General features: G+C 31.0%; 1 protein-coding gene across 1 annotated transcript in view; it reads right to left on the bottom strand.

The window, feature by feature from the left end:
• Positions 1-330: 330 nt before the first annotated feature.
• The window catches only part of LOC136032557 (protein argonaute-2-like), a 52,597-nt gene continuing 37,641 nt past the window's right edge, over positions 331-15,286 (bottom strand). The window contains exons 6-7 of the mRNA XM_065712827.1: positions 1,139-1,220; positions 331-770 (exon numbers count right to left, since the gene is read on the bottom strand). Of these exons, the coding sequence (XP_065568899.1) occupies positions 331-770; positions 1,139-1,220 (522 nt within the window). The remainder of the gene's footprint in view (positions 771-1,138; positions 1,221-15,286) is intronic.

Raw genomic sequence — 15,286 nt, 5'->3', positions numbered from 1 at the left:
TGCAAAACCGATCAGATTCTGCTTTGGCACTGCAATGTCTTCAAACAGAAGGTTTGTTAACAATGCGTGTAGATCTTCAGCTGTTCACTGCTGTACTTCAATCAGCTTCAAGAATGAGTCTTTCACAACTTTCTTCCATCCACCACACTGATCTTCCTTCACTTTATCGACGTGACGAACTACAACCACTAGGCTTTTGGAATTACTCACATCAGTACTCTAGTCGATTATTACAGAAAAACAGTTTATTTTCATGAGGCGGCACAAGTCATCAAACGTAACTTCTCTGATTATCGAATTGATCACGTTTGTGGTTTTTGTGCGACCACACTAAACTCCCTTTGCAATTTCAGAGTCAGGAAAAGCCCTCTTCAAGGTTTCAAGAAGCTCCTTCATGATGTTGATTGGCAAGTTATGGCGCGCCACAAATCCGCTTAAAATTAATTCCGCCTGTCTGATTTTCTGGCTACTCAAAAGTCTGTCCTCGTTTGCTTCCAGAACATCCGTAGTAAACTGGTCTATGGAGACTGCACCAAGAGTCGAAGACACTTTTTTCAAATGTGTAGGGTTGCTCAAATGGCGCCTAATATGGAAGCTACTGCCTGACAAGTCAATGTTGCACAAAATGCAGCGCTGCTTTCCTGTGGGGCCTTTACCGATGTAACGTTTACCCTCGGGGTCAATATTCCAGTTAGATTTCAATGTTCTCTTGTCTAATTTCTTACTTCTGGCACCCTTCTTCGCTACAGAAGCTGTTCGATGTTGAGCTTCTGCAACCGATTCTTAAGCAACTGAAGGTTCTTTGTCTTGGGAAGTGCTGCCGAGACTATCAACAACAGCTTCTTCAGTTGAGGTCTCTGGGTGACCTTCTGTTTCTCTTTCTATGTCAGGACTTACAGACTGCCTCACCTCTGAATCTGCAAACACCCTCCTCATAGCCAAATGAGAAGATTGGTCTCTAATGTTTGTCGAAATATCTGAACTTTCGTGTTCTTCATTGGTATCACTATTGTTGATCAATATGCTTTTTCTTATTTCCGACCGTTTCTGGAATTCTGTTCTTTGAGCTTTCAGTTTCTTGTCTGTTTGCAAGAGGGCTGAGAAATAGGGTCTGTAGAAATGAGAGGCTGATCCTTACTGACATTTGCCGTTTTGGTCTGAGATGCATGTCTCCCAACAGGCTTGAAAAAGCGGTCAATAGATGGCTGTTCTTTGCTCATCTGAAACAAAACAAAAAAAAAAATCCAAAGAATATTTCACAGACACTTATTTCCATTATACTCAGTACGTTCAGTCAGGAATTAAGCCAAACAGGCTGACTTCTGTCAAACCTTAGTAATGAAAACAAAGATACCACCGTTGACCCTATACTGATTGTTATGACTTATGCATATGGCTATTCAGGTCCAATTTTACAATTTAATTAATTCCTCACACAAAAACTGAAACAATGGAGTTAATCTAACCTAAATAACATTGGTCATGTTTCAAGGTGGCATTTCAATTGAAAATAGCAAGAGAATTCTTCTTGGGATGAATTTTCGTGAGGGGGGGGGTCACAAACTCCTGATTTGGGGAACGCCTATGTCAAATGCTGGGTATATCTATCGTTTGATATACTCTATGCCTAACGCTGGATAGTGGATACACTATGCCAAATGTTGGATTCTGGGACCCAATAAAATATTGATGATTTGAGTGAAGCTCAGGAATCAACCAATCATAATTCATCTGTAGTGAGGTAGGTTAGGGTTAGGGTACCAACAACTATCCAGCGTTTGGCATAGGGTTTCCAGCTTTAGGCATAGGCTATGCCAAACGCTAGATATACCCAGAGTTTGGCATAGGGTATCCAAAAACCAGGGGTTTGTGGTTGACTGGAATACTCCCAAAACAGAATTCAATTGGTGCTATCTAAAAAAAAAATATCAAGAGCAACAATGTTCTTTTATTACCACGTAAGCGTAATTCCTTCAATGTATCCTAAGGAATTTAGTTGGCCTACAGAGTCAAAGGGTTCCACATTTTTAATCAACCCTTTGATATTGTTGTTTTATAACAGTAGACTCCCCAATACCAAAGAGAGGGTAAAATATCTTTTATAATCACACCCAACGCAAAAATAACACAACTCTTCAGCTTAGTGAATATAAAAGGGTCAAGGTTTTCATACTACACCCAACAAGTTCACAGGCAGAAAAAAAATAAATTAACCAAATCTTGCTTCAGCCCGAGTGGACTACAAATCATATTTGAGACTTTGAGAGTGCAAATGAATACCTCAGATGAATTAGAACTGACCCCTGGTTTTGACCCTTAGTTTCCCCGCAAAAATCCTGATTAGCCTAGCCTAGGTACTATTTCTACTGCTATGTTAGATATATGGTATGGCCCCTTCCACAGAATCTCCACCAAAAAGCTATGTGATGACTGATTGAACTTACAGGATAGGATCCAACCTCGAACATACATAACCAAGCGGGGCTTCATAAGTGTTAGAAGGAAATTTTTTCATTGTCAAGAAACAAAATCTAGAGACATAGGAATCACTTGGACTACAAAAAAATGTGCCTATGTCAAGGCTTTGTGCTTTGCATTCGATTTTTTGTAACCTATCCAGTCATACACAAACTCTCGTTTTTGAGCGTTGCTTGTACCCCAACAATATTGAGGCACCGCAATGACAATGTTGCACTCATATTCATAATGTTGGGGCACCATGTCATGTTTTAAGAGAATGGTACAATCTGACACACAAAGAATGTGATTAAAGGCTCTTTTCCTATTTCAAAAGTTTTAGTTTTCGAGGGTAATAGCTACATATGTTGAAAAAATGAAGATATTAGACTATTTTATGATTTCAAATGGTGAAGAATGTGATTAAAGGCTCTTTTCCTATGTCAAAAGTTTTAGTTTTCGAGGGTAATAGCTACGTATGTTGAAAAAATGAAGATATTAGACTATTTTATGATTGCACATGGTACAGAATGTGATTAAAGGTTCTTTTTCCTATGTCAAAAGTTTTAGTTTTCGAGGGTAATAACTAAGTATGTTGAAAAAATGAAGATATTAGACTATTTTATGATTGCAAATGGTAAAAAATATGATTAAAGGCTCTTTTCCTATTTCAAAAGTTTTAGTTTTTGAGGGTAATAGCTAGATCTTTGAAAAAAATGACGATATTAGACTATTTTATGATTGCACATGGTAAAGAATGTGATTAAAGGCTCTTTTCCTATTTCAAAAGTTTTAGTTTTCGAGGGTAATAGCTACGTAAGTTGAAAAAATGAAGATATTAGACTATTTTATGATTGCAAATGGTAAAGAATGTGATTAAAGGCTCTTTTCCTATGTCAAAAGTTTTAGTTTTCGAGGGTAATAGCTACGTATGTTGAAAAAATGAAGATATTAGACTATTTTATGATTGCAAATGGTAAAGAATATGATTAAAGGCTCTTTTCCTATTTCAAAAGTTTTGGTTTTCGAGGGTAATAGCTTTGTCTGTGAAAAAATGAAGATATTAGACTATTTTATGATTGCAAATGGTAAAGAATGTGATTAAAGGCTCTTTTCCTATTTCAAAAGTTTTAGTTTTCGAGGGTAATAGCTACGTATGTTGAAAAAATGAAGATATTAGACTATTTTATGATTGCAAATGGTAAAGAATGTGATTAAAGGCTCTTTTCCTATTTCAAAAGTTTTAGTTTTCGAGGGTAATAGCTTTGTCTGTGGAAAAAATGAAGATATCAGACAATTTTTTGATTGCAAATGGTAAAGAATGTGATTAAAGGCTCTTTTCCTATTTCAAAAGTTCTAGTTTTCGAGGGTAATAGCTATGTCTTTGGAAAAAATGAAGATAATAGACTATTTTATGATTGCAAATGGTAAAGAATGTGATTAAAGGCTCTTTTCCTATTTCAAAAGTTTTAGTTTTCGAGGGTAAGAGCTTTGTCTGTGGAAAAAATGAAGATATTAGACAATTTTATGATTGCACATGGTATAGAATGTGATTAAAGGCTCTTTTCCTATTTCAAAAGTTTTAGTTTTCGAGGGTAATAGCTACGTATGTTGAAAAAATGAAGATATTAGACTATTATATGATTGCAAATGGTAATGAATGTGATTAAAGGCTCTTTTCCTATGTCAAAAGTTTTAGTTTTCGAGGGTAATAGCTACGTATGTTGAAAAAATGAAGATATTAGACTATTTTATGATTGCAAATGGTAAAGAATGTGATTAAAGGCTCTTTTCCTATTTCAAAAGTCTTAGTTTTCGAGGGTAATAGCTACGTATGTTGAAAAAATGAAGATATTAGACTATTTTATGATTGCAAATGGTAAAGAATGTGATTAAAGGCTCTTTTCCTATTTCAAAAGTTTTAGTTTTCGAAGGTAATAGCTACGTATGTTGAAAAAATGAAGATATTAGACTATTTTATGATTGCAAATGGTAAAGAATGTTATTAAAGGCTCTTTTCCTATTTCAAAAGTTTTAGTTTTCGCGGGTAATAGCTACGTATGTTGAAAAAATGAAGATATTAGACTATTTTATGATTGCAAATGGTAAAGAATGTGATTAAAGGCTCTTTTCCTATGTCAAAAGTTTTAGTTTTCGAGGGTAATAGCTACGTATGTTGAAAAAATGAAGATATTAGACTATTTTATGATTGCAAATGGTAAAAAATGTTATTAAAGGTTCTTTTCCTATTTCAAAAGTTTTAGTTTTCGAGGTTAATAGCTTTGTCTGTGGAAAAAATGAAGATATTAGACAATTTTATGACTGCACATGGTAAAGAATGTGATTAAAGGCTCTTTTCCTATTTCAAAAGTTTTAGTTTTCGAGGGTAATAGCTACGTATGTTGAAAAAATTAAGATATTAGACTATTTTATAATTGCAAATGGTAAAGAATGTGATTAAAGGCTCTTTTCCTATTTCAAAAGTTTTAGTTTTCCAGGGTAATAGCTATGTCTGTTGAAAAAATGAAGATATTAGACTATTTTATGATTTCAAATGGTAAAGAATGTGATTAAAGGCTCTTTTCCTATTTCAAAAGTTTTAGTTTTCGAGGGTAATAGCTATATCTGTGAAAAAATGAAGATATTAGACAATTTTATGATTGCACATGGTAAAGAATGTGATTAAAGGCTCTTTTCCTATGTCAAAAGTTTTAGTTTTCGAGGGTAATAGCTACGTATGTTGGAAAGATGAAGATATTAGACTATTGTATGATTGCACCTGGTAAAGAATGTGATTAAAGGCTCTTTTCCTATTTCAAAAGTTTTAGTTTTCGAGGGTAATAGCTGCGTATGTTGAAAAAATGAAGATATTAGACTTTTTTATGATTGCAAATGGTAAAGAATGTGATTAAAGGCTCTTTTCCTATGTCAAAAGTTTTAGTTTTCGAGGGTAATAGCTACGTATGTTGAAAAAATGAAGATATTAGACTATTTTATGATTGCACATGGTATAGAATGTGATTAAAGGCTCTTTTTCCTATGTCAAAAGTTTTAGTTTTCGAGGGTAATAAAGACGTATGTTGAAAAAATGAAGATATTAGATTATTTTATGATTGCAAATGGTAAAGAATGTGATTATAGGCTCTTTTCTATGTCAAAAGTTTTAGTTTTCGAGGGTAATAGCTGAAAAAATGAAGATATTAAACTATTTTATGATTGCGAATGGTAAAGAATGTGATTAAAGGCTTTTTTCCTATTTCAAAAGTTTTAGTTTTCGAGGGTAATAGCTACGTATGTTGAAAAAATGAAGATATTAGACTATTTTATGATTGCAAATGGTAAAGAATGTGATTAAAGGCTCTTTTCCTATGTCAAAAGTTTTAGTTTTCGAGGGTAATAGCTACGTATGTTGAAAAAATGAAGATATTAGACTATTTTATGATTGCACATGGTAAAGAATGTGATTAAAGGCTCTTTTCCTATTTCAAAAGTTTTAGTTTTCGAGGGTAATAGCTACGTATGTTGAAAAAATGAAGATATTAGACTATTTTATGATTGCAAATGGTAAAGAATGTGATTAAAGGCTCTTTTCCTATTTCAAAAGTTTTAGTTTTCGAGGGTAATAGCTTTGTCTGTGGAAAAAATGAAGATATTAGACAATTTTTTGATTGCAAATGGTAACGAATGTGATTAAAGGCTCTTTTCCTATTTCAAAAGTTCTAGTTTTCGAGGGTAATAGCTATGTCTGTGGAAAAAATGAAGATATTAGACTATTTTATGATTGCAAATGGTAAAGAATGTGATTAAAGGCTCTTTTCCTATTTCAAAAGTTTTAGTTTTCGGGGGTAAGAGCTTTGTCTGTGGAAAAAATGAAGATATTAGACAATTTTATGATTGCACATGGTATAGAATGTGATTAAAGGCTCTTTTCCTATTTCAAAAGTTTTAGTTTTCGAGGGTAATAGCTACGTATGTTGAAAAAATGAAGATATTAGACTATTTTATGATTGCAAATGGTAAAGAATGTGATTAAAGGCTCTTTTCCTATTTCAAAAGTTTTAGTTTTCGAGGGTAATAGCTACGTATGTTGAAAAAATGAAGATATTAGACTATTTTATGATTGCAAATGGTAAAGAATGTGATTAAAGGTTCTTTTCCTATGTCAAAAGTTTTAGTTTTCGAGGGTAATAGCTACGTATGTTGAAAAAATGAAGATATTAGAATATTTTATGATTGCACATGGTAAAGAATCTGATTAAAGGCTCTTTTCCTATTTCAAAAGTTTTAGTTTTCGAGGGTAATAGGTACGTATGTTGAAAAAATGAAGATATTAGACTATTTTATGATTGCAAATGGTAAAGAATGTGATTAAAGGCTCTTTTCCTTTGTCAAAAGTTTTAGTTTTTGAGGGTAATAGCTACGTATGTTGGAAAGATGAAGATATTAGACTATTGTATGATTGCACATGGTAAAGAATGTGATTAAAGGCTCTTTTCCTATTTCAAAAGTTTTAGTTTTCGAGGGTAATAGCTGCGTATGTTGAAAAAATGAAGATATTAGACTTTTTTATGATTGCAAATGGTAAAGAATGTGATTAAAGGCTCTTTTCCTATGTCAAAAGTTTTAGTTTTCGAGGGTAATAGCTACGTATGTTGAAAAAATGAAGATATTAGACTATTTTATGATTGCACATGGTATAGAATGTGATTAAAGGCTCTTTTTCCTATGTCAAAAGTTTTAGTTTTCGAGGGTAATAACTACGTATGTTGAAAAAATGAAGATATTAGACTATTTTATGATTGCAAATGGTAAAGAATGTGATTATAGGCTCTTTTCTATGTCAAAAGTTTTAGTTTTCGAAGGTAATAGCTACGTATGTTGAAAAAATGAAGATATTAAACTATTTTATGATTGCAAATGGTAAAGAATGTGATTAAAGGCTTTTTTCCTATTTCAAAAGTTTTAGTTTTCGAGGGTAATAGCTACATATGTTGAAAAAATGAAGATATTAGACTATTTTATGATTGCAAATGGTAAAGAATGTGATTAAAGGCTCTTTTCCTATTTCAAAAGCTTTAGTTTTCGAGGGTAATAGCTACGTATGTTGAAAAAATCAAGATATTAGACTATTTTATGATTGCAAATGGTAAAGAATGTGATTAAAGGCTCTTAACCTATGTCAAAAGTTTTAGTTTTCGAGGGTAATAGCTACGTATGTTGAAAAAATGAAGATATTAGACTATTTTATGATTGCACATGGTAAAGAATGTGATTAAAGGCTCTTTTCCTATTTCAAAAGTTTTAGTTTTCGAGGGTAATAGGTACGTATGTTGAAAAAATGAAGATAATAGACTATTTTATGATTGCAAATGGTAATGAATGTGATTAAAGGCTCTTTTCCTATGTCAAAAGTTTTAGTTTTCGAGGATAATAGCTACGTATGTTGGAAAAAATGAAGATATTAGACTATTTTATGATTGCACATGGTAAAGAATGTGATTAAAGGCTCTTTTCCTATTTCAAAAGTTTTAGTTTTCGAGGGTAATAGCTACGTATGTTGAAAAAATGAAGATATTAGACTATTTTATGATTGCAAATGGTAAAGAATGTGATTAAAGGCTCTTTTCCTATGTCAAAAGTTTTAGTTTTCGAGGGTAATAGCTACGTTGGTTGAAAAAATGAAGATATTAGACTATTTTATGATTGCAAATGGTAAAGAATGTGATTAAAGGCTCTTTTCCTATGTCAAAAGTTTTAGTTTTCGAGGATAATAGCTACGTATGTTGAAAAAATGAAGATATTAGACTATTATATGATTGCAAATGGTAAAGAATGTGATTAAAGGCTCTTTTCCTATTTCAAAAGTTTTAGTTTTCGAGGGTAATAGCTATGTCTGTGGAAAAAATGAAGATATTAGACTATTTTATGATTGCAAATGGTAAAGAATGTGATTAAAGGCTCTTTTCCTATTTCAAAAGTTTTAGTTTTCGGGGGTAAGAGCTTTGTCTGTGGAAAAAATGAAGATATTAGACAATTTTATGATTGCACATGGTATAGAATGTGATTAAAGGCTCTTTTCCTATTTCAACAGTTTTAGTTTTCGAGGGTAATAGCTACGTATGTTGAAAAAATGAAGATATAAGACTATTTTATGATTGCAAATGGTAAAGAATGTGATTAAAGGCTCTTTTCCTATGTCAAAAGTTTTAGTTTTCGAGGGTAATAGCTACGTATGTTGAAAAAATGAAGATATTAGACTATTTTATGATTGCAAATGGTAAAGAATGTGATTAAAGGCTCTTTTCCTATTTCAAAAGTCTTAGTTTTCGAGGGTAATAGCTACGTATGTTGAAAAAATGAAGATATTAGACTATTTTATGATTGCAAATGGTAAAGAATGTGATTAAAGGCTCTTTTCCTATTTCAAAAGTTTTAGTTTTCGAGGGTAATATCTACGTATGTTGAAAAAATGAAGATTTTAGACTATTTTATGATTGCAAATGGTAAAGAATGTGATTAAAGGCTCTTTTCCTATGTCAAAAGTTTTAGTTTTCGGGGGTAAGAGCTTTGTCTGTGGAAAAAATGAAGATATTAGACAATTTTATGATTGCACATGGTATAGAATGTGATTAAAGGCTCTTTTCCTATTTCAAAAGTTTTAGATTTCGAGGGTAATAGCTACGTATGTTGAAAAAATGAAGATATTAGACTATTTTATGATTGCAAATGGTAAAGAATGTGATTAAAGGCTCTTTTCCTATGTCAAAAGTTTTAGTTTTCGAGGGTAATAGCTACGTATGTTGAAAAAATGAAGATATTAGACTATTTTTATGATTGCAAATGGTAAGGAATGTGATTAAAGGCTCTTTTCCTTTTTCAAAAGTCTTAGTTTTCGAGGGTAATAGCTACGTATGTTGAAAAAATTGAAGATATTAGACTATTTTATGATTGCAAATGGTAAAGAATGTCATTAAAGGCTCTTTTCCTATGTCAAAAGTTTTAGTTTTCGAGGTTAATAGCTACGTATGTTGAAAAAATGAAGATAATAGACTATTTTATGATTGCACATGGTAAAGAATCTGATTAAAGGCTCTTTTCCTATTTCAAAAGTTTTAGTTTTCGAGGGTAATATTTACGTATGTTGAAAAAATGAAGATATTAGACTATTTTATAATTGCAAATGGTAAAGACTGTGATTAAAGGCTCTTTTCCTATGTCAAAAGTTTTAGTTTTCTAGGGTAATAGCTACGTATGTTGGAAAAATGAAGATATTAGACTATTTTATGATTGCACATGGTAAAGAATGTGATTAAAGGCTCTTTTCCTATTTCAAAAGTTTTAGTTTTCGAGGGTAATAGCTACGTATGTTGAAAAAATGAAGATATTAGACTATTTTATGATTTCAAATGGTATAGAATGTGATTAAAGGCTCTTTTCCTATGTCAAAAGTTTTAGTTTTCGAGGGTAATAGCTACGTATGTTGAAAAAATGAAGATATTAGACTATTTTATGATTGCACATGGTATAGAATGTGATTAAAGGTTCTTTTTCCTATGTCAAAAGTTTTAGTTTTCGAGGGTAATAACTAAGTATGTTGAAAAAATGAAGATATTAGACTATTTTATGATTGCAAATGGTAAAAAATGTGATTAAAGGCTCTTTTCCTATTTCAAAAGTTTTAGTTTTCGAGGGTAATAGCTAGGTCTTTGAAAAAAATGAAGATATTAGACTATTTTATGATTGCACATGGTAAAGAATGTGATTAAAGGCTCTTTTCCTATTTCAAAAGTTTTAGTTTTCGAGGGTAATAGCTACGTAAGTTGAAAAAATGAAGATATTAGACTATTTTATGATTGCAAATGGTAAAGAATGTGATTAAAGGCTCTTTTCCTGTGTCAAAAGTTTTAGTTTTCGAGGGTAATAGCTACGTATGTTGAAAAAATGAAGATATTAGACTATTTTATGATTGCAAAAGAATATGATTAAAGGCTCTTTTCCTATTTCAAAAGTTTTAGTTTTCGAGGGTAATAGCTTTGTCTGTGAAAAAATGAAGATATTAGACTATTTTATGATTGCAAATGGTAAAGAATGTGATTAAAGGCTCTTTTCCTATTTCAAAAGTTTTAGTTTTCGAGGGTAATAGCTACGTATGTTGAAAAAATGAAGATATTAGACTATTTTATGATTGCAAATGGTAAAGAATGTGAGTAAAGGCTCTTTTCCTATGTCAAAAGTTTTAGTTTTCGAGGGTAATAGCTTTGTCTGTGGAAAAAATGAAGATATTAGACAATTTTTTGATTGCAAATGGTAAAGAATGTGATTAAAGGCTCTTTTCCTATTTCAAAAGTTCTAGTTTTCGAGGGTAATAGCTATGTCTGTGGAAAAAATGAAGATATTAGACTATTTTATGATTGCAAATGGTAAAGAATGTGATTAAAGGCTCTTTTCCTATTTCAAAAGTTTTAGTTTTCGGGGGTAAGAGCTTTGTCTGTGGAGAAAATGAAGATATTGGACAATTTTATGATTGCACATGGTATAGAATGTGATTAAAGGCTCTTTTCCTATTTCAAAAGTTTTAGTTTTCGAGGGTAATAGCTACGTATGTTGAAAAAATGAAGATATTAGACTATTTTATGATTGCAAATGGTAATGAATGTGATTAAAGGCTCTTTTCCTTTTTCAAAAGTCTTAGTTTTCGAGGGTAATAGCTACGTATGTTGAAAAAATGAAGATATTAGACTATTTTATGATTGCAAATGGTAAAGAATGTGATTAAAGGCTCTTTTCCTATTTCAAAAGTTTTAGTTTTCGAGGGTAATAGCTACGTATGTTGAAAAAATGAAGATATTAGACTATTTTATGATTGCAAATGGTAAAGAATGTGATTAAAGGCTCTTTTCCTATTTCAAAAGTTTTAGTTTTCGAGGGTAATAGCTGCGTATGTTGAAAAAATGAAGATATTAGACTTTTTTATGATTGCAAATGGTGAAGAATGTGATTAAAGGCTCTTTTCCTATGTCAAAAGTTTTAGTTTTCGAGGGTAATAGCTACGTATGTTGAAAAAATGCAGATATTAGACTATTTTATGATTGCACATGGTATAGAATGTGATTAAAGGCTCTTTTTCCTATGTCAAAAGTTTTAGTTTTCGAGGGTAATAACTACGTATGTTGAAAAAATGAAGATATTAGACTATTTTATGATTGCAAATGGTAAAGAATGTGATTATAGGCTCTTTTCTATGTCAAAAGCTTTGGTTTTCGAGGGTTTTAGCTACGTATGTTGAAAAAATCAAGATATTAGACTATTTTATGATTGCAAATGGTAAAGAATGTGATTAAAGGCTCTTTTCCTATGTCAAAAGTTTTAGTTTTCGAGGGTAATAGCTACGTATGTTGAAAAAATGAAGATATTAGACTATTTTATGATTGCACATGGTAAAGAATGTGATTAAAGGCTCTTTTCCTATTTCAAAAGTTTTAGTTTTCGAGGGTAATAGGTACGTATGTTGAAAAAATGAAGATAATAGACTATTTTATGATTGCAAATGGTAAAGAATGTGATTAAAGGCTCTTTTCCTATGTCAAAAGTTTTAGTTTTCGAGGGTAATAGCTACGTATGTTGAAAAAATGAAGATATTAGACTATTTTATGATTGCAAATGGTAAAGAATGTGATTAAAGGCTCTTTTCCTATGTCAAAAGTTTTAGTTTTCGAGGGTAATAGCTACGTATGTTGAAAAAATGAAGATATTAGACTATTTTATGATTGCAAATGGTAAAGAATGTGATTAAAGGCTCTTTTCCTATGTCAAAAGTTTTAGTTTTCTAGGGTAATAGCTACGTATGTTGAAAAAATGAAGATATTAGACTATTTTATGATTGCAAATGGTAAAGAATATGATTAAAGGCTCTTTTCCTATTTCAAAAGTTTTAGTTTTCGAGGGTAATAGCATTGTTTGTGAAAAAATGAAGATATTAGACTATTTTATGATTGCAAATGGTAAAGAATGTGATTAAAGGCTCTTTTCCTATTTCAAAAGTTTTAGTTTTCGAGGGTAATAGCTACGTATGTTGAAAAAATGAAGATATTAGACTATTTTATGAATGCAAATGATAAAGAATGTGATTAAAGGCTCTTTTCCTATTTCAAAAGTTTTAGTTTTCGAGGGTAATAGCTTTGTCTCTGGAAAAAATGAAGATATTAGACAATTTTATGATTGCAAATGGTAAAGAATGTGATTAAAGGCTCTTTTCCTATTTCAAAAGTTTTAGTTTTCGAGGGTAATAGCTATGTCTGTGGAAAAAATGAAGATATTAGACTATTTTATGATTGCAAATGGTAAAGAATGTGATTAAAGGCTCTTTTCCTATTTCAAAAGTTTTAGTTTTTGGGGGTAAGAGCTTTGTCTGTGGAAAAAATGAAGATATTAGACAATTTTATGATTGCACATGGTATAGAATGTGGTTAAAGGCTCTTTTCCTATTTCAACAGTTTTAGTTTTTGAGGGTAATAGCTACGTATGTTGAAAAAATGAAGATATTAGACTATTTTATGATTGCAAATGGTAAAGAATGTGATTAAAGGCTCTTTTCCTATGTCAAAAGTTTTAGTTTTCGAGGGTAATAGCTACGTAAGTTGAAAAAATGAAGATATTAGACTATTTTATGATTGCAAATGGTAAAATATGTGATTAAAGGCTCTTTTCCTATTTCAAAAGTTTTAGTTTTCGAGGGTAATATCTACGTATGTTGAAAAAATGAAGATATTAGACTATTTTATGATTGCAAATGGTAAAGAATGTGATTAAAGGCTCTTTTTCTATGTCAAAAGTTTTAGTTTTCGAGGGTAATAGCTACGTATGTTGAAAAAATGAAGATATTAGACTATTTTATGATTGCAAATGGTAAAGAATGTGATTATAGGCTCTTTTCTATGTCAAAAGTTTTAGTTTTCGAGGGTAATAGCTGAAAAAATGAAGATATTAAACTATTTTATGATTGCGAATGGTAAAGAATGTGATTTAAGGCTTTTTTCCTATTTCAAAAGTTTTAGTTTTCGAGGGTAATAGCTACGTATGTTGAAAAAATGAAGATATTAGACTATTTTATGATTGCAAATGGTAAAGAATGAGATTAAAGGCTCTTTTCCTATGTCAAAAGTTTTAGTTTTCGAGGGTAATAGCTACGTATGTTGAAAAAATGAAGATATTAGACTATTTTATGATTGCACATGGTAAAGAATGTGATTAAAGGCTCTTTTCCTATTTCAAAAGTTTTAGTTTTCGAGGGTAATAGCTACGTATGTTGAAAAAATGAAGATATTAGACTATTTTATGATTGCAAATGGTAAAGAATGTGATTAAAGGCTCTTTTCCTATTTCAAAAGTTTTAGTTTTCGAGGGTAATAGCTTTGTCTGTGGAAAAAATGAAGATATTAGACAATTTTTTGATTGCAAATGGTAACGAATGTGATTAAAGGCTTTTTTCCTATTTCAAAAGTTCTAGTTTTCGAGGGTAATAGCTATGTCTGTGGAAAAAATGAAGATATTAGACTATTTTATGATTGCAAATGGTAAAGAATGTGATTAAAGGCTCTTTTCCTATTTCAAAAGTTTTAGTTTTCGGGGGTAAGAGCTTTGTCTGTGGAAAAAATGAAGATATTAGACAATTTTATGATTGCACATGGTATAGAGTGTGATTAAAGGCTCTTTTTCTATTTCAAAAGTTTTAGTTTTCGAGGGTAATAGCTACGTATGTTGAAAAAATGAAGATATTAGACTATTTTATGATTGCAAATGGTAAAGAATGTGATTAAAGGCTCTTTTCCTATTTCAAAAGTTTTAGTTTTCGAGGGTAATAGGTACGTATGTTGAAAAAATGAAGATAATAGACTATTTTATGATTGCAAATGGTAAAGAATGTGATTAAAGGCTCTTTTCCTATGTCAAAAGTTTTAGTTTTCGAGGGTAATAGCTACGTATGTTGAAAAAATGAAGATATTAGACTATTTTATGATTGCAAATGGTAAAGAATGTGATTAAAGGCTCTTTTCCTATGTCAAAAGTTTTAGTTTTCGAGGGTAATAGCTACGTATGTTGAAAAAATGAAGATATTAGACTATTTTATGATTGCAAATGGTAAAGAATGTGATTAAAGGCTCTTTTCCTATGTCAAAAGTTTTAGTTTTCTAGGGTAATAGCTACGTATGTTGAAAAAATGAAGATATTAGACTATTTTATGATTGCAAATGGTAAAGAATATGATTAAAGGCTCTTTTCCTATTTCAAAAGTTTTAGTTTTCGAGGGTAATAGCATTGTTTGTGAAAAAATGAAGATATTAGACTATTTTATGATTGCAAATGGTAAAGAATGTGATTAAAGGCTCTTTTCCTATTTCAAAAGTTTTAGTTTTCGAGGGTAATAGCTACGTATGTTGAAAAAATGAAGATATTAGACTATTTTATGAATGCAAATGATAAAGAATGTGATTAAAGGCTCTTTTCCTATTTCAAAAGTTTTAGTTTTCGAGGGTAATAGCTTTTTCTGTGGAAAAAATGAAGATATTAGACAATTTTATGATTGCAAATGGTAAAGAATGTGATTAAAGGCTCTTTTCCTATTTCAAAAGTTTTAGTTTTCGAGGGTAATAGCTATGTCTGTGGAAAAAATGAAGATATTAGACTATTTTATGATTGCAAATGGTAAAGAATGTGATTAAAGGCTCTTTTCCTATTTCAAAAGTTTTAGTTTTTGGGGGTAAGAGCTTTGTCTGTGGAAAAAATGAAGATATTAGACAATTTTATGATTGCACATGGTATAGAATGTGAT

This window comes from Artemia franciscana, chromosome 11 (genome assembly GCF_032884065.1).
Source record: "Artemia franciscana chromosome 11, ASM3288406v1, whole genome shotgun sequence".
Taxonomy (NCBI): domain Eukaryota; kingdom Metazoa; phylum Arthropoda; class Branchiopoda; order Anostraca; family Artemiidae; genus Artemia; species Artemia franciscana.
The sequence above is the reverse complement of the archived record's forward strand: the minus strand, read 5'-3'. Positions and strand labels throughout refer to the sequence as shown.